The 20,158-nt window shown below is 46.7% G+C and overlaps 1 protein-coding gene across 4 annotated transcripts; it reads right to left on the bottom strand.

Moving 5' to 3' along the window:
- Positions 1-2,306: 2,306 nt before the first annotated feature.
- Positions 2,307-18,764, bottom strand: HTR1D (5-hydroxytryptamine receptor 1D). Of its 4 annotated transcripts, none has more exons than XM_074926057.1 (6): positions 18,693-18,764; positions 8,510-8,552; positions 7,149-7,202; positions 6,900-6,940; positions 5,138-5,415; positions 2,307-4,999 (listed from the first exon to the last, which is right to left on the bottom strand). In XM_074926057.1, exon 6 carries the CDS (start codon positions 4,137-4,139, stop codon positions 3,003-3,005), a length of 1,137 nt encoding a protein of 378 aa, XP_074782158.1. In that variant the 5' UTR covers positions 4,140-4,999; positions 5,138-5,415; positions 6,900-6,940; positions 7,149-7,202; positions 8,510-8,552; positions 18,693-18,764; the 3' UTR covers positions 2,307-3,002. The 4 variants fall into 4 exon arrangements, with proteins under 4 accessions (XP_074782158.1, XP_074782156.1, XP_074782157.1 ...); XM_074926055.1 differs by having other exon boundaries at positions 5,216-5,415; XM_074926056.1 differs by lacking the exon at positions 6,900-6,940 and having other exon boundaries at positions 5,216-5,415.
- Positions 18,765-20,158: the final 1,394 nt, after the last annotated feature.

The raw sequence follows: 20,158 nt of genomic DNA, 5'->3' as shown, positions 1-20,158 counted from the left end.
GGCCTTTGTTCTGGGCTCTGACTCTGACCTTGACTATTTTTTACTTGGTTTGTCCTTTATCCATTTGCCCTAGTTGGGTCTTTTCTTTTTTTTTTTTCAAGATGTAAAACAGGTATGTCTGTGCAGTTTAAGCTGTGACAGGGCTGTGCCAGGTAAGCACAGTAGACAAAGGGAACAGGGTGCAGGCAGGATGGACAGCATCAAAAGGCATCTGGGGAAAAGGAGGGGAAACTGCAGAGATACCCAAACCTTTGCCTGTAGTGTGAAGAATAAAAGTCTGCAGAGATGCCATGTCTTCTGGAAGTACACACTCTTCAGGCTGTGACTGTCTGCTAGGTTAAATTGTTGGGGACAGGCAGATTCCTGAGAGGATGAGGGCCTGTCATATCACAGGCACTCTTACACTAGTGCTTATGCTATATGGCTGCAGGAAACTTTCCAGGGTGCTCTTTGTTCTGGGGATCCAGCCACTGTCATTTTGAAAGCAATCTTGTCTTGCTGTGTCAATGTTGAACAGAAAGGCTCCTCCAAATCCTTGTACAGCTGGCAGAGGATGCGAAGAGCTCCAGTGATGTGGACCCAGTAGCACAAAGCCTATCTTTAGACATCAGCTCTTTAAACATCAGCTCTTCAAACATCTGAGCTTAATGGCTTAAACTCTGATGTGGGACACTACTGTCCAGGAAGACCTGTATCACCCAGACCCACGATGAAAAGATTTATTCTAAAATAAGACAGACTGTGTCCTCTGAGAAGGAATTGGCTGTTTGTCATTCTCCTTTAGAAGATGCCAGTCTTCTGGAACATGCAAAATCCCGTCTTAAGCTAGGAGACAATCCTGCAGTCTCCATGATGGTTCTTTGAGTGACAAGACCCTGGAGGATCCTGGAATTGTATCTCTTTGAATTCATGTAGTCACATAGGTCCCCTGCCACAGGCCCAATATGAGACTGTATATCCCATTATTCTAGCAGAGGTGGTTATACCAACCTTTTGTGATGCCTACATACCTCAGCTACCACCAGACCAGCACGGGGCTGGCAGTGCCATACCATCTGTCCCACTAGGGTAGAAGCTGTGAGTGGCCTGGACACAGGGATGGCAGCCCAGAAGGCAGCCTGGAGCCCCAAGTTGTACACCACCTCTTCACACAGGTTATGTCTCTAATAGAAAATTAAATAGGCCCTGGCCTGGCCTCAGGTGTGAGAACTCAGTTGTCTACACTAGTTAATGGTTCGTGCCTTCCTCAGTGTGGCTGTGGCCCGTGTCAGCTCGCACACCCTCAGGCAACGCACCAGCACAGTTCAGGAGTGGGCACAGGCGAGAGAACCACCACCGCCAGTGGGCACTCCGGACACGTGCTGGAAGCAGACTGCGTGGACATGGACAGGTGGTGCCACCATCAAAATCTCTTCAGCTGGAGCGAGCTAGATCAGCTCACTCTTGAGAGGAGCTGTGTCCCAAACAGGGCAGTCTTAATTGCCCTCGGTGTGTATTGTGGGTACAATCTGTGACCTACACAACTGCTCTGCCTGATTCTGCAGCGTGTGGGTGGTCCCAGGGCATTCCTCCATGGTCCAGTCCTCAGCAGAGGCACCAGCAACAGGAAGAAGCTGCATGACTGCAGGAAATGCAAAGGAGAGGCGAAGAGCTGTGGTGGGCCTGGGCTGTGGTGGAGTGTGTTGGGATGGCCACGGCAGTGGGGGGTGGAGACGAATTTGGGCAGACTGAGAGATGGCAGGGCAGTCAGAAGGACGATGGGATAACTCTTCCAAAGCAATGCACGCTGTTCACATGCAGTATGAACATGACCCTTCTGCTGTAAAATGCCCAGAGACTAAGCAGTTGAATGAAATTTGGGTTGCACCACTTGCTGTACTGTCCTGTCTGAGACTTCAACCAAGACCTCCATGTGCCAGCTTCCCACCTTGCCAAACGGGGGAAGTAATCCCAGAGACAGAGAAGTGCAGGCTGGGGGGGACCTGCTCCACTGTCCACAGCCCCAGAGGGAGGGTTCTGACATTGTGATCTCTGACAGATGTTTGTCTGACCAGTTCTTAAAGACTTTCAGAGACAGTGATGTCACATCCACCTCAACAATCTTAACTAGTAAGAAAGTTTTCCATGATATGTCACTTCATTCCTAACTCCCCATTTCTTTCACCAAGGAGTGAACCTTCTGGGTCTTTTTTGAGGTCCCAGTCATTCCACACTGGCATTAAACATATTTTCCTGTTTCAGTTTGTGCATGGAAAAAGAAAAAAAAAAAGTAAGATCAAGGTACTTTTCAATAATTTTCATGCTCTTTATTTGTAGTATTTCTGCACTGGCTAGTCTATTAATGATAAAATGTGTAAAAGTTATTTCAGATAAATTGTCATCTTTCTACAGTTCACCAAAAGCATAGCTTCAAAGGCAGTATTCGTGAAATATCCACAGAGCTCACATATGCACTATGCCTTCTGTGCCCTGCTGCTAATGGTCAGGCTGTGTCACACAACTTCTGAAGACGTTAGAGGTTTTATCAATTTCAAAAGATAGAATACATGCCATAGAAAATGTAGACATCAGATCCTGTTCTCCAGAAACTTTTGCAGCCTACATAAATTGTTAATAATATACAGGAGAAATACTGATGTGCTGCAAACAGGCACTCATTTTCCTCCCATCAGATTACAAAGGCATGGCAGAGTTGCATAATATGTGTCATCTCATCATACAAACTCATCTCACTGGTTCATACTCCTTCACTGGTTACAAAGCTTCATGTGTTGATCTTACATACACAAATGATCACTGTAGAGACCACAGACAAGTTCTGTTATGGGATACAGAATTCCAGACAGAAAGTACCAAACTGGCAAGAAGTTCCCAGTTACATGCACAGCACAGGGTAGCAGCAGAGATGGCAATTACCACTCCATACCTTGGGAATAAAAGCACAGAAAGTTTCCAGGTAGGCTGCAAGACTGCACAGGGGTCAGTAACACAACAGGAGAGGCTCAAGACAAACATTTTTTGAAATGTATTAGTTTTTGGAAAGCCTGTTTAAATTCTTCATTAAAAGCTGTGTAAATGACTGGATTGATCAATGAGTTTAAGTAACCTAACCATGTAAAAAAGTCCAGTAGGATGGGATGAAACCAACAGGCATCCTGGCAGATTGGTAGGACTAGGGACATGACAAAAAAAGGCAGCCAGCAGAAAATGAAAGCTCCCAGAATAATGCCTAAAGTTTTAGTGGCTTTTCTTTCTCTTGCAGCAGAAATTCTTTTCCTTTCCAGGACACTGTCTGCAAGTTTTATTTTAACATGATTGATAAATATTGGGGATCCCCCTGAATGGGAATGCCCTTCTTGAAGGCTAGCATTAATGGAGCAGAGGGAAGACCCCGCAGAGCCAGTAATCAGATGTGCAGTAGTAAAACGTTTCCCGTATAATGAGGGTGGCTTCAGAATCCTGGATCGAGCCGCTGCATAAATTCTACCATATAATATCAGCAGGAGCACAGTTGGGATGTAGAAAGCTCCACAAGTGGAATAAATTGTGTAGGAAATTTGATCTGTGTTGACAGTACACTTTGCAATTTCTTCATGAGCTTTCACTTGCCTCCAGAAAAACGGTGGCACAGAAATACTAATAGATATCATCCAGACCACGGCAATCATGAGTGCTGCTCGGCCAGCAGTCCGGCGTTTGGCATATTCCAAAGCATCTGTGATAGCCCAGTATCTGTCCAGTGCAATAACACAGAGGTGTAGGATTGAGGCTGTGCAGCACGTGATGTCTGATGATAACCAGATATCACACAACACTTGGCCAAAGGCCCATGTGTGGGTGACAGTGTAAGCAATACTGATGGGCATTACTAGGACAGACACCAAAAGATCAGTCACTGCCAAGGAGCCAATGAGGTAATTCGCAGGTGTGTGGAGCTTTCTAGTCAGAAAAATTGTAATAACAACAAAAACGTTTGCAAGGATCGTTGCCAAAGTTATAACAGACAGAAGGACTGACAGTGAAATCTTCAGCCCTAATAGTGTCCTTTCATCCCAAGCCAGTGGTGTTTCAGTGAAATTTAATGACTTATTTGCCGAGCTCTGAAGAGAGAGCTCTGCTGAATGGTTATACTGAGTCATCCTCTGCTCTGATTTCACTTTTCACTTTCCAGTGTAATCTTTCTGGGACAATGAAGAAAGATGCTTACTTTTTTGCTGAAATAGAACTTTTCAAACTAGAGTCCAGCACTGAAGAAATATTAACTTGTTGAAAACTTCAGCTTCCACAGTAGATGAGGTATTCTCCTAAGCTAGATCTTCCATCACATCAATGACTTCATTGTTAAAGCAAAATGTTAACATAATCATCCAGACACGATTCTGGTGTATGGCAATACAAGCAGTACTGTAAGTGGTGGGAATGTAGGTGTTTTACACATTTCTCTTGCAGATTACTAAATCATTCTTTATTATCTTTTATTCACACCTCCTTTCTGAACTAATCTTCTGCAAAGCTGCATAAATCAATACTGAAGAGTGAGAGGCCTAAAAAGAAACATCTGGGCATGTAATTGATGCCCCAGTGCTTGGGACAAAGCTGTCCTCAGAGTATTTTCCCTTCCTCTCTAATAGCTGAATGTCATGGTTTTAATATTTATAAGGGACACTTTATTAGTAGAGTGCCCAAGATATAAACCACCACTGTCTGGATTCCTTCTGTAAACATAATTTCTGCCAGAGTGATAAATCAAGACCTCTTTTGGAAAAGTGCAGAGCTCCGCTTTCATTTATTCCTCCAGACCATTCAGGTTTTTCATTCAACATTCAGTCTTCAAATGCTGAAGTCAGGTGTTGGGTACCAGAATTCAATGCATGGGTGCTGAAGCTCACAGCACGTTCCAAGTGCTGAGATGTTCCTGATCGTGCACATGGTGAATGATTGTCATGACTTGCAGAGTGGTGATTCCCTCAAGAGAGGAGGTATAGACTGGTTCAGGGATCTGGAAAAAGAAAGCGAATGTTTTAGTCCAGAACGGTGATACAAGAGTTGTGGAAGTTGAGGCATCACAGTACACAATCGACAGGCTTTCCATGCGTTTCTTTAGATTCACTTAGTGTAACCCGAAATCCTTACAAACCTGAATAAAACATCCTAAGAGAGGTTTTCTTGAGACCTTTCACTCGGATCCACCCACGAGTACCAGAATGCCACTTACATTATGCCAGCCCAAGTTTTCTTGAAAGAGATCCTGAACACAGGTCATGAATGGCTTTGGAGCGTGCTGTGAGGGCTAAGAGAGACGCCAAACTTCTCCAAGCAGATAATCACCAGGCCAGCCTCCTCCCAGCCACCAAGGAAAAACTGGTACAGTTTCATGCCATCTGACACAGAACTGAGAGTCATTGGGTTAGGAATCTGTGGAGCAAGAGCATTGCATATTCTAGGTGAAACACTAACACTTTGGTGTCAAACAACCTCTCTCGAGCTCCTGAATCCTAACACAAGAAACAATGCTTTTCAGTTTTGCATGTTTGATTTTTTTAAGAACATTCACCACCTGTGAGTCAAATTCATTTTTAGAGATGCTTTTTCTTCTGAGGTGTATTTTTCCAGTACAGGGACCTAGAAGAATCTTGTATTTCACACTAGACTATTACTTTCTTGATTTCATTTTTCCACAAAGGCTAACCTCTCTTCCTAATGACTATTTTTGTGACACTGGGCAAAGGTTCAATTTATAAGAATTTTTGAACATAAGAATGGCCGCAGTGACCAAAGGCCATCAGATCCAGTCACCTGTCTCTGACAATCACCCATACATTCAGCTCAACCCGGTGGCCTTTTTCTGATGCTTTCCCAATTCTAATACATTCTTTTTGAGACAGAGGGACCAGAACCACAAACAGTGTTGAGAATGTGGATATACTATAGGTTTATACTGCAGCATAATGGTATTTTCTGTTCTCTTCTCAATTTCTTTCCTAATAATTCCCGAGATTTACTTTGCTTTTTTAATCATTACATAGCCCTGATCTGACATTCCCACAGCACAGTCCCAATTAATATAATTCTAAAGCCATGAATGGTAACGTCAGCATTTTTTCCTGTTTGATCACTTCTTGCATCTATCCGTATTGTATTCCTTCTCCCACTTTTTAACTAAGGTTCTTTGCAACTCTGCACAGTCAGTCCTTGTCTTTATTACCCTGAAGAGCTTTGTTTCATCAGCAGATGTCATCACCCCACTATTCATGTACTTTCCAGATCACTTAATATGTTGGGTAGTATGAGCCTTCTTTATTTATCTTCTTTAAGAGTCTCTGACAAAGGGCCTTGTCAAAAGTCTGTTGAGAGCCCTAGTAATTATATCAGTTGGACTTCACCCAATCCATATACTCATCAGCTTTTCTTAATTACTTCAACAGATTTGTGAGGCAGAACATCACTATGTGTACAGTGATACTGTTTATTATAATTTCTGCAAACGGGCTAGGTACAGACAGCAGGATTATGGATAAGCAGTTGCACAGATCTCTTCAGAAACTGGTATCACAGCAGCTTGCAGCTGGCAAGTGCAAAGGGAGTTTTAAGTAGAGGCTGAACACCCCTGCTGACTTCGCTGCACTTTGGATCTTGAGTTGCATCAAATTCTTTAGCTGAGCACTGTCTGATAGTGAAGATTTGTTGTTCACTTTGGCCAGAAACAAAGGTTTCACTTGTAGACATCCTCCAAAATCTCTTTTGTGAACAGGGATGCTAAAGTTAATCTAGTTTATCCATGAGAAATTTCCTTTATCTTCTCCAGGTTTTTCCCATACCTTTCTCATCCCTTTAACTCTCTGACTCAGTAATAGCTCACTTCAGAGCTGTCACTTTTAGAGTCTAAGAAATCTCTTTACCTGAACACTGAGCTGATCACACATTCCATGCAGGTGAAAATCTAAACCAAAAACACCAGACAGAGTGATTAGCAATATTAAAGACAATGACTGTATTACATAAAAACTGAAGCCAAGTCCAGTCTTGATTTCAGTTACTGAGAAAAGCCACACTGAGCCTTTCCCATATGTTGCAAGTATCAGCCATTGTTCAGCATTAGAACAATTCCAGGAATGTGAAATAAAATGAAGTGCACATCACGCACCCACCTGTATACGAACAAGCCCATTAGTAGACCTGTTGCTTCCAACAGCTGTCAGTCACTGTGGAAAAAAAAATCTGATGTGAAACATGGTATCTGAAGTGAAATGAACTAGTCTAGAGTTCAAATAAGTTGTTAATCTTCAACACACCAGTAAACAGGACAACCTGGCACTGAGAGAAAGTCTTACTGAAACCAATGAGTCAACTGAATTAATTCTTGTGTATTTTTATATATAAATGATGTTTTCCTCTGATGTGATCACCAAAGGAAAAGAACCATTTTTTTACAAAAATACTCCAAGTCATGTATTTATCATGTGCTCAGAAAGAGTGCATTGGCTGTTTCCTGCCCTACGAATAAGGCTATCATGACTGAAAGTCATTTTCAAAATTAACTCCAGGTCAGGTTTATGAACCCCATGACAGACGTGCTGGGGTCCTCAAAACCGTAAGTAGCACATTTCTTAAGTTTAATAAATCCTACACTTGTGCATACATACAAAGTGTTTTGATTCTGGGTCTTTCACCAAGAATTGCATATAGCATGCTGAGCAGCCATTATCTCTTCTGACTGGGAGGGTGGCATCGATCAGAGATGTATCAATAGTCGTGCAAGGCAGCTAGTCAGTATTGCTCATCGTTTTCAGAATAAAACAAATTATGAGAGTGTGTGGGCCTAATAGGAATTTTGTTCCCTGTTTAGAGCTTTATCCTGGGTGTTCACTGTGCTATTAAAATATATTCCCCATGAGGTAAATTATCACCAGGGTCTATATACTTATGCAGAATAAATAGTCAAAATAATCCTTCCCTTACAAGCAGTAAGATGTCACTATTCAGTATAATATATGGAACTGTAAAATATATGTGCAAAATTAAAAAAACCCAAACACAATGTAGTATCTAACCAGAACTGTGAGCCACTTCATCTGGTTAGAAGCTCTCGGGCTCTGAACAAAACCAGCAGGCACCGCTCTGCTTCAGGACGTGCACGAGGTCAGGTAGGATGGTTACAAAAGTTTCTTAAAATCTATAGTTCCTCTATTGCAGTGATATAATTTCATATACTATAAATAACCATTAAATTCAACGGACTATGGAAAACACAAAGCTACATGCTTACATATGTGTTTAGGAATCAGGGACTCTAAATCTACTCTTAAAAATCTCTCTGAATGTACTCCCCTGCGATGCCTGTTTCAGCCACTGTTATTTAATTTGTGTGAGCTGGTGACGACTACCATTGATATAATAAAAAAAAATTAGTAATGGGACTCCAGTTAGAATTAGTATATAAGGATGTAATGAATTTTAGTTGCCATCTAGCTAAAATGAATGCCTTCCCAATGTTTTTCGATTAAGTTACCTTTTACTCAAGAAAAATTCCTGAATAGAGTTAAATGATTCTCCTGTTGAAAAAAAAGAAAAAAAATATTCATTTGCTTAAACTACACACACTGAAGAAAAATAACATTAAATCTCAAACAGTCATTAAATTACGTCAAGTACAAGGTCATATATATATAGTTACATATTAAGGAAAACAGAACGCAGATGCACAGGCATACACATCCCCAAACACCGGGAGCCCAGGAGGAGGAAGAAGCCACCCGGCATGTTCAGCTGAATGCAGCGTCCCCAGGGGATGTGTTGCCCAGGCAGGGTATGCATGATCTCCGGAACATGAGGAGTACTGGGTAGAACCCCATGATGTTATCACCTCTAGATATTATTGTTGTCTTCACTATGTGCAATCTACAGTCTGGGGAATTGCAGCTGTGGTGCCTGAAGTTATGTTTAGAGTGCTGAAGGCATCAGCCTGCTGATGCCTCTGGCCCCCCAGCAGGCAGGACGTGGTAGGGTTTTCACCCACACTTCTCAAGGTGGAAATCAGGCGAGTTGGCTGCATCAGCACTGCCCCTGGCCTGTCTCTTCTTGGGCTTCACCTGGTGCCCTTGGCCATGGGCTCTGGGTATTTCCGCAGTTCAAAGTGCCTGAAATAAATTGAAGGTGATGTCACAGTCCACCAGAGTGAGGTTTTCAGAGCACAGCATGTGTGACACCCAGTGCACAGCTCGGGGCAAACCGCAGGGCTGTGCTGGATGCTCGTAGGGGAGGCTTCCTGCGAGGGCAGTTGGGAATAGCAGAGAGTAAAGGAGGACAAACCTGTCCTTGGTTCATCCACGCTACTGGCCCCAGAGCAGTCTGCAGGTCTGGCAGTCAAGGGAGGATGGGGCAAACGTAGACCCATGCAGTGAGGATGATGAGAAACCAAGGCACAGAGTGACCCTGGAGTGAAGATATTTGACAGTGATGCTACAAGCACAGCAAAGAGCACAGTCACCAGAGCCTCTTCTGTAGCCAGTGGGGAGAGAAGAGCTCCGAGCTGCAGGACCAGCAGGGCCCAGGACTCTGCCACGGCCTCTCTCCTTCACCCCAGGTGTGATCAGGGCTGGCCGTGTCAGTTCCTGCGTCCACACATTCCTGGGAAAGCCCAGGAGGTGAGATGTGAATAATGTCTTGATACCCTGGAGAGATTGAAGACATTCCTATGCATTCATCAAAAAGAATGAAAAATAATCACAGGAAAGAGTATTTCAATGGAGTGACAATTTGAAACAGTGCAGTGCTATTTAACTTAGCAGAAAGCTCAGTTCAGGGTCTGGAAGATGAAGTGAGGCACGTATTCAATGTGCAAAGAGAACACGCTTTAGCTGTTGGTGATGAGCACTGGGACTGCTTCACACTTCTGGGTCCTTACTTAGAACCAGCACTTCTTCGGAAAAGATGCTTTGCGTTCCAGCTCTGCAGTTAAACTAACGCAGCAAGGGCAAGGCAGCAGGGGAGGGTCTCTAGCCTGGTTAAGCTGGAGGAGAAACCAAGCCCAGAACTGTGACAAGGCAGGTAAAGTGGCAGCAGGAGGCTGCCTTAGGCCAGGGTGCCACCCAAGGGGCCGCCCTGCACCCAGAGACACGCCAGGGCTGCCGGGGACACTCAGGCCAGCGTGTAAACGAAGTCATGACACCTTTCTGTCCCTTCTGGAGCACAGCTACCATCTCTGGAGAACAGCGTGATGATTCTTGCTGACAGCAGTTTTATGGTGCAGCTGACAACAGTTTCTGACAATGCTCAGCTGCGAAGAGATGCTTCAGTGCAGCCCTGCAGATCTGTGCTGAAGTGAGGTGAACGGTGCACACAAAAATGAGCACGTTGAAATGAAAACACAGAATTTGCTCTTTCACTGAATAGAACAGGAAAACAGAGGAACAGGATGAAATGTCTTTTAGTAAGTTGAATGTTTCCTTTACGTTCACACTGAAGTTAGAGGAATTAGGGAATTCATTCCCTCCCCTTGTAGCTGGGTGACAACCAGGGGAATTGAAGAGGGATAGCTGAGAACAGAGCTGAATTTTGGCAAACTACTGAAAATCCATTTGCTCTCCCATCTTTTTGTAACTGATTCTAATTTTTCATTTGAATGTAGAAACTGCTATCTTGCCTAAATAAAACAGGTATATTCTATCATGCTGAAACCCTGACCAGTAATAAAGCTACTCCCTGTGTGAGCTGACAAACACCAGATGGCACTAACAGGAATCACACCTTTGAAAGATACATTTCATAGAACTCAAAAAAAGGGAGAAATTTTTTAATAAGTTCTTACATATTTGGGACAATTGACTCAAGCATGCAGCATAAGAGTAACTGTGGAGTCCAATCTGGAGATGAGAACCCTGTTCAAACATTATGAAATACATTTAGAATAAGCTAGAGGAATTTGCCATTCCTATCCTCTGTAGATCATAATCAAGTCAGGATGCAGCTCCTGGGAAAAAAACAAGACAATGCGATAGTGGGTTGCACTGAAAGCAATGAGATCCACAAAGAAGGTACAGTCTGTGGAAAAATAAGAAAATTGGTAAAATCTGTAAAATGTAATGTGAGTAGATTTGTATGCATCAGTGTAAAGGACTGGATATGCTGCAAAAGTAACCATAGTCCTAACCAGTTTCCTAGCTTTGGGTTAAGCTGCCTGAAACACATAACGTTTTGCAAAAGCTATAAATAAGACAGAATAAACCTGTCAGGAAATAAAATATGCATGTGCCTTGCACAATGAAGTAGGATTAGGAAGACTGTCACATTGCCATCACAAAAAAAGAAGAAAAATTATAGGGGGGGTGGGGGGGTGGGGGGGTGTTAGTTTAAGAACTGTAATGGGATTTTGGCTGCTTGCTGCCCATTATGCACGAGCTAAGGTGCCATTTGAACTCACAGTTAGCACCCTGCCCAGAAAGCAGAGTCATATAAATAGAAGCAAGTGTCCTCATGTGATGAGGAGATGATTTCAACATTGGCTGCACAAGCTGAACTCAGAGCAAACCAAGGGGAATCTACAGAAGTGTCCCTGTTGCCCTGGGACAAGCTACCAGGTCCCTGGGAGGGAGGGAGGGATGAGCACAACCGCAACGGCCATTTGTCTTCCGCACAAGCAGGGCTCGCGAGCTGGGGGGGCGTCACGGGTCTGGGGAGAAGCCAAGAGCACCTGCGGGACGCAGCAGCGCCCAGGGCCCAGGAAAGCCACGCAGGCTGGCAGCACATGGCAGAGCGACGCTTCCCACACCTCTGGCTCCCGCTCCGCCGCCGCCTCATGCTCCAGCCCAGGGGGGCTGAGCAAGGCTCAGCTTTGCAGGGCAGAACGGCGTTGGCTGGCAGGAGGGAAGAGGTACCGCTGGCAGGCTGAGCTGCCCTCCCTCTCCCCCAGGCTGGCCCCGTGCTGTGTGCTCGGGGTGGCAGGTGGGGGCCCTGCGCCCAGGGCGGGCTCTCAGGGGGTGCCCCCGCAGCACAGGTGAGGGGGGACCCACTGCCCACGGCCCAGGCACTGCAGGCACCGGGAGCTGGGGAGCAGTTTTCACTTACTGATTTCACCCCGACACCTTACACAGAACCCTGATTCCTGGTTTTTGCGGACACCTGTGTTAGGAGAATAAACGATTAAAAATTCTTCAGACTCTGAGCTGAATCAATAAGAGCATGAGTTTGCACCTGAATTTCTCATGTGTTTAGGGAGTAGCAAAGCCACTGTTACCGGCCAGACTGGTTATTTTGATTATTCAAGATGCTCTTGGGATCTTGGGTGTACTTCACATCACCACCAAACAACTTTTCAGTACTGGAACATATTTCAAGAAACAGAGCTCTAATACTCCAGTTATAGCTAGTTTACACCCTCCTGACCCTTCTTTGCCCTGAGATGTCTTCATCAGTATTTCTGAAGTCAGTGGGCTGTTGCACTTAATGAGTTGTCCAACCAATATGGGGAAATTACAAACCTCAAATACCATAAGTATAGATTAACTGCTGATCAATAACGCTGCTTTGTGTTAGTCATACTGCAATGAACTGTACATTTTCTAAGCTTTTTATTAGAAAAATGTATTTTATTTGCTTTATTGTATTAGGTCTATACTGATGTATCACTTCTGTTTGCTATGGATATAACATTTTCCACTGGTTATAAAATCAGTAACATGGGCACTGTTTTCAACATTCCTCTTCTTGCCCCCTACTGCAGCGATGCATCACAAAATAAGAAAGTTAAGGCAGGATTCATCACACTCCACTTAGACATCTAAAACTCAGTCAGAGCTGGTGAGCCCTGACAGGCAGCTGGGCCCTTTCGGCTGAGCATCTCCCTTCACTGACTGTAAGGGGAGCTGGTACAAAAGAGTTCATGTTTCTAGAGGAGCACACATGACACTGCCTATTTCACTCCAGTAGGATTCATGCAGCACAACTAAATCTCTAATGCTAGGATTACTGTGACTTTCAAAATAGGTGTGCCTGCTTTGTTTCTTTGATATAGAGAACAGTACATGAAATTGTATACAAAACATTTCCCATTTTAAACAAGCAACTGTGATAACTGACAAGCAAATATTGATGATATTTAACTCCTTCTCTCCCATCTCCCCACCTTCTATTTTTGCTCAGCTTTCAACAAAGTATTGATATTTTTTCTCTCTTGCCTTTATAAACAGCCAACATGTATTAGCTATCCAACCCATTGTTAACTAACAAGTTACAACTTCTGTTACACCTTATAACTAAGTATTACTTATCAAAGAGAAAGGTTGAGATTTAGTGGGCAGTGATGCTGGCAAATACTACACTGCAAAAATATACTCTCCAGTATGGTATCAGTAATTTCTCTGGAGGAAGCAGGGGCTAGAGCACTTAGCTCTGGCATTGCTTAGACTCCCTCAGCTGTGAAGTTTCTGATGACAAACATTCACAATGCAGAATCTCCAATGAACTTTTTCTTTCTCCTATTTCCTCTTCCATTATTATTTGATGTCATACAATAAGTGGAATTGTAAGGGCCAATGAAATACCGTGGGGTGTGAGACTGTAGCGCAGACTGTGTCCAGGTGCCTGCGAGGTGGGATCTGGGACAACCCGAGTAACACTGACTCGATCTGGGTGGTCTAACTGATGCAGAAGGCCTGACCTGGCACATCTGACATGTGAAGAGTAGTTAAACATCTCAGGCTCCCTCTATGGAGATTACTTTTCCCTCCTGTCCTAGAAGCCTGGTTTAGGTGGTGCCCATTTCTCTCCAGTACCCGCAAAGGAAGCCTGCAGTGACTCTGGCACTGACAAGCCCAACTGGAACCTAGCAGCCTTGCTGGAGTCTGGAGGCAGTGCTGGACAGCAGGAGAGCTGGAGCAGGGATGGGAGATCGGCCAGGGGTGGCCGGAGTACCTGCCCCAAAGTACTGGAGCCCCTTTAGAAAAGGATGGGGAGTCACTGTTGCAGCTTCCTACAGAGTGTCTCTAGACTGCTTTCAGACTCAGGGACTTTTCCAAGTGTTTAACAATGTTCTAATTCCTTTATTTTTAAGTCAACAAAATGTTAGTATTCATTCAATGGAGCAATGGGAATTAGGCTCATACTTAGTGCTCTGGAAAAGCCCAGTGCATTCAAAGAAGTCCACAGTGCTCAAACCTTGACACTTCCAAAATCAGCTGGAATCTCTAATGATAAATGCTGGAAAGAGATCCAGAGAAGGAAGAGTTCTTGCAGGTCTCATCCAAACTATTCTTGCTCAGTTCAGCACTGCCCTGTGCTCTGCAGATCACCCACTGATGCTTTATTTAACTTGGTTTCAGCGTGCTCAACCATTCCCATGAGACTTCACCTCTGAGCACAGTGGTCCACAAGAATCTCCCAAGGCCATCAAGTTTCACTTGTACACTTTAGCCATTTTTCCTTGGCTGACCTTTCCTCCAGTCCAGAAGTCAATAAGAATTACATATTTCCTGAAAAGTGTCCTACAGCTTTGTCTGTAGAGGGATTTGAAAGCATTGGTTGCTATGCTAATACTTGCACTTAAACAGTCAAGCCTTAAAGATACAAGCTATGATGGTAGAATTGATCTGCCTAACTATAGACATTTGGTTAAATGAGCACACCCCCTTATTGCCAACATAGAGAACGAGGTAGCTTCAAGCACATTGGTCTGTCATGCAGCACTTCCTCACCTACTAAATAAATTCAAACTGCACATTTGCAGAAACATGGTCTTAACACTTCTTGGAAGAAGCACTCACCCACCCTGCTTCACCCTACCCTCTGTCCTGGAGACATTTCAGGAAGAAACTGGGAACAACTTCTGCTTGAATGACCTTGAGGTGGCAGCTAGATGTGTCAGAGAGCACACAGGGGTTTAATCTACACACATCCAGAATGAAACACACAGCAATCCTACCATGATGGGAACAAGGATGCCCAGTGGTCTCAGTAATGGTTTGGCATGCTTCATCCAGTAAAATGACACTGGAGGGGTTTCAGCATACTAGGGAACACGATAAAGAAGGTTAAACTCGAGTTTAAGAACAAGTACAATGAATTTAGTTCAGGTAGAAATGAGCAGCTGCCCTATTGTGTGAAGGAGAGTAACCAGCGAGGTAAAAGCTTTGCATCGTGTAGGACCAAGATGTGTTGTCAGCGGTGTCAGTGATAATGCACCTTGGCAAAATGGCCAAGACGCTGGCAGTGTGTAACCAGGAATAAGACCTCAAACAGATCTGTTCACCTGGGACAAGGCCACATGGGAGCCCTGCGTTCAGCTTGGGGCACTGTTCCCAAGAAGATACGGACCACACAGAAAGAGATCAGAGGAAAGCAGTGAGAATCATCTGAAAAGTGAATGTATAGGAATAAATGGAATGAACAGCGATGTCTGGGCTAAAAAGGACACAGCTGAGGGAGATGTTCAACAGTCTTTATATGCATGAAAGCCTGCTGCGGAACAGGAAGGAACAATCCGTTCCCCATGGCTGTGACTAATATCACTGAAAGGAGAGGGATTTAACTGCATCGAGGAAGAATGAGCCATTAGGAAAACCTTGCAGATGGTAAGGGTAGTAAACCTCTCAAAGCATTGCTTGGGGACACTGTGACATCTCCATCCCAGAAAGCTTTTAAGGTCAGGTGAAACAATCTTTCTGGAATGTGATTTCCAATAACCAATTCAGCACTGGGGAAGCAAAATGAATTAGACGAGTCTACCCTGTGTAAAATGGTACAAAACATAGGAATTTTTTTCGACTGAAATACAGTGTAAACTTAGCCAATTCAAAATTAACAAAAACCTGAGAAGTGCAAGCTTTGTAAGAACATCACAGTTCAGATCTGGAGCTGGCTCAGGACTCAGCACTGTGGGACTGTGGTGCTCTACATGGGCAGAGGAATTAAGACAGTTTTCATTGTCTTCAGGCACAGACTGATGAGGAATGACACAGCTGTTTATAACAACTGTCACTGGGTGTCAGCGGGGCACCAGAGCCCCCAGCCTCCACCATTTCAGAGCATGAGCAGGAGGAAGGAACTCCCCATGACTGCGCCAGGTGGGAGCACTGGACCAAAATGTTCTCTGAATAGACTACTGCACTGACCCCAGCGGCATTCTTCACAAGTCCCTGGCCTTCTGAGTGTTGCTCCCTACTAATTCTCTCCTCTCTCACTGCACTCTGAACTTTGTTACACTCCTCTGCCTTTTTACTCACTTTCTAGGATACAGACATAAGATCCCCTGACATACAATGCTTGTTGATTTTATTCCTGAACATTCGTAAGGCACTATGAAGTAGCATCCCCATATATTGACCTGTTAAGAGCTCTCCAGCTATAGAAACCTGGGCCAATAAGCTGAACAGTTATTGTTCTGACTACAGTGTTTATGGCAATGATGCTGCTTATTTTTTCCCTGGTTTAGAATAAACTCCCGCAGCCACCTCGATTTCAGTGAGCTCAGAGATGGTAAAATTTCTCAGTTCCCCTCTGCACAACATCTCAGTGCTCATACAGGGTTGGTAAGGGGCAGGACAGACAGAAGGAACATCTCAGACGAGTCCTGCACTGCAGCTCTGGGGATGACGGAGGGCGGATCACAACTCGGGCGCACTCTGAAGGATGCCTCTCGTTACACCCATCTGAGTGCATCGCCAAGGGGGCAGAAAGGGATTTCTACTCAAAAGGCAGAGGAAAAATCAGTCCATTTTTTATGCTAACTTTTTATATCAGGATGGTTCCTCTCAGAGCTGTATGTAGGACATCTCTGGCTAGGCAAACGGCTCCAGGATGACTGCATCGCCTTGCTGCGTACATGCCAGAAGAGAGTGATCTTTGCCATTGGATTTTGTTCTGCATTTAGGTGAGAACAATGCACGGCCATCGTGCTTACTGTGTGTTAGACACTGCAAAGAGCCAGGCCCCTCACATCTTCCTGCATTTTGATATGTATCAATTTAAGGAATATTCTTCCCAGATTTCTGAGAAAGCTGCAAACCAGCATTGTTCACACCGCAGAGAAGGTTTGGGATTTTTTTCCATTTCCTTATTCTCTGCCATTTACTCACACATGTCTGCATTACACATGCTCAATTTTTATCTCCTCCCAGCCCATCAGAAGTGTGATATAGGGAGTGACCATCAGCTGCAAAGGAGACAGAACAATCTGTGATTTCAGGAAAAATGATGAGTGATGACTGGTGAGGATGGTGGTCTGAGACCATCAGGACCTGGGGGTAAATGGGAAAACCTGAAAATGTTACAAGCAACATGAAAAAACAATGGATTGACAATTTGTTTGATATTTGTTCATTTTAATCTTTGAGAAGCATGCATGATGTACAGCCTAAATCCTTCACTATGATGCCACCTTAACTTTGGGAAGAACAAAAGCAAATTTGTCTTGAGAAACCTCAGCCATTGCTTCCTGGAATAATCTGTTTAACACTCCTTTGACAAAAGTTCCTGCGATGAGGAAGTTAAAATTACTGGCAAGCTATTCCCACCACACTGAAGTCAGTTGTCCATTCAGTTATGTAAAGTAAGTTTCGCCCTTGGGGTTTACATCAGGCTCACAACTGGGAGAGGGACTGTCTTTGTCCTCTGGGGAAATGTTATTCTCCTTGAAGTCCTTGTTCAAGTCTCACACATCGCTGCCCAGCAGCATCCTGGAAAAATCAGGACCACCTCATGATCTCGGGGCAATGCTGGCAGTCCTTGTCCTTGACTGGCTCCTGATCTTTGCTGTAGGACAAAAGCTCATCCCCAAAGTGTTTCACATTTGTCATTTGCTGCCACACATGACACGATGGCAGTGCATCGGCTACAAGCGAGAGAACGGTGTGCTTTGCCCTGGAAATCCTGGCATTCACCCAAGCAGGTACATAAGCACGGAAGGGTGAGGACTCCAGGAGTCCAACGTTGCACTGGAGGCTCCTGGCTTTGTGCGAGCACGGAAACGGAGGTGACACTTGGTCACCATCATAACTGAAGCAGGAGTGAGGAAGAAGCCAGGCAGCGGGGTGCCTGTGGTACACAAACCGGGATGCTTTGGGATGATGCAAGACAAACTGCAGAGCCGTGGTCACCCAAAGCTTTCCCCAGAGCAATCCACATGAATTTACACCTTTGAAGTGCTCTCTTCGTTTACCCAATGCCACCCTATACCTGGGGGACGAGACCTGCAGTATCCATTGCAAACTCTGAACTCCCGGTGCCGGCACAGCCTCCCTTCGAGCTGAACCCGCACGATAACCCCGCGCCCGGCGCCGCCGGGCTCCGGCTCCCCGCGCTCCGCCGGGGCTCGGGAGGGCGATGCCGACGAGGGGGCTCCGCTCGCCACATCCACCGGCGCCCACCGGGCCGGGGCGACGCCACCGCAGGCCCCGGCCTCCACCTGCCGCCCCCCGCCCCGCTCCCCGCGCCGGCACCGGCCTCCGGCGGCGGGTCCCGGGGCGGCGAACAGCCTGTCCCCGGGGCCGCCGCGCCGCGGGCTCGGCCGCAGCGTCGGGGCGACCGGCGGGGCAGGACCCGAGCGCCCCTTCCCCTCCGGCGGGGCGGCGGCACAAACTTCCGCCGGGACCCCGCGGGCGCCCCCCCGGCCCGGCCGGGCCAAACGGCGCCGGGAGCCCGCCCCGTCGGCGCGGAGGCAGCGCCCGGCGCCCCCCGGCCTCGCCCCGGCGGCCCCCACTCACCGGCCGTCCCGTCGCCGCCGTCCCGCTCCCGCCCGGCTCCGGCAGCGCCCGCCCTAAATACCGGCGGCCCCGGCTGGGCTCGGCTGCGCCGCCGCCGCCGCGCGTCCCGCTCCGCTCCGCTCCGCTCCGCTCCGCTCCCCCGCGGGGCCCGGCCGCTCCCCGGGCGCGGCGGCGGCGGCGGCGTCTGGCTCAGCCGCGGGGGCCGGGCCGGGGCTGAGCCCGTCGGGCTGGGTCGCGGCGAGGGGCCCCCGCGCCGCCCGCGGCACCGGCCCCAGCGCCCGGGACGCGCCCGCCGCCGCCTGCCAGGGCAGCGCCGGGGGTGGGGAGGGGGCTCGCCCCCTTTTCCGAGGTGGTCCTGGCACCGGACCCCGCTCCGCCAGCCCGGGCCTTGTCCCCGGTGCCGGGAGACATCGCTCCGGCAGCCGGCGGGGCCGCAGCCCCTCGCGTTATTTCGGGCGACGTGGAGAGAACGGGGACGCCCTGAAAGGCACCAAAGGCACCAGCCGTGGCCAAGGGGGGGCCGGCGGGGGCTGAGCTGTGCAGGATGGGCTCGGCCGGGCTGCGGCAGGGCCACCCCCACCGGGTCACCCCGAGCCGGGGGTCCTGCCCCGCCGGCAGCGCGGACCGCCCGCACCCAGACCCGGGAGAGCCGCAGTGCCGGGTCCGGCCCTGCTGAGAGGCGCAGTCGGCGGGTTTTAACTGGGTTTAGTCGCTAATGAGAAATAAAAGCTGTTTTTTCGGAGAAGCAGTCACCGCTCACGCTGGACAGAACGTTTACATCAAAGCAACTCAACGAGAGCCAAGGTCTTGAAAGAGCAACGCTGAAGCCACAGCCCCGCTGCAGCATCATTTAGCCTGACAGAGATTTTTAATTAGCCATTGCCAACCAGCTGCCTCCATTCCCCTCTGGCAGCTAATTTGCACGTTGGATTATTTTCAAAAAACAGATAATCTCCTGATTTCTGAACACTTACCACTACTGATAGCCAGGCTCTGCCGTCTACGCCACGTTGGTCTCTGTGTGATGGGCTGAAAGTCATTAACACTCAAAAGATTTGTGACTCTGTGCCTGAGTCTGCTGTAGCTGCCCTGAGGTCAGTCTCGGAAGAAATTTCATGCTCTCTCCAAATATTTTAGAGGGTTTTGTCCCAAATGCCAACACCTCAAATAGCTGGCTACTCCCAGGAGCAGCACATATCAGCTATTCTCCGTTGCCATTTAGGACTTAGAACGTGTTTTTAAAACCAAAGAAGCTGAGTATTGTGTAAGTCATAAAGCTACAACCTCACTTAATAATGAGGGGGAAATGGGGGCTTTTGAAACTGCACCACCGTGGTATGAATCTTACACAAAAAATAATAATTCCCTGCAGCATCACTTCGCTTCCAGGCTGGGAGAGGACATGTGAGTCTTCAGAGCCTCCAGAATATCCTAGAGACAGAATAAGACAAGTGTAGCTACAATAG

This window comes from Athene noctua, chromosome 24 (genome assembly GCF_965140245.1).
Source record: "Athene noctua chromosome 24, bAthNoc1.hap1.1, whole genome shotgun sequence".
Taxonomy (NCBI): Eukaryota; Metazoa; Chordata; class Aves; order Strigiformes; family Strigidae; genus Athene; species Athene noctua.
The sequence above is the reverse complement of the archived record's forward strand: the minus strand, read 5'-3'. Positions and strand labels throughout refer to the sequence as shown.

Coding starts and splice junctions, on each gene's coding strand:
- HTR1D (XM_074926057.1), bottom strand. CDS start 4,139: ATGACTCAGTATAACCATTCAGCAGAGCTCTCTCTTCAGAGCTCGGCA.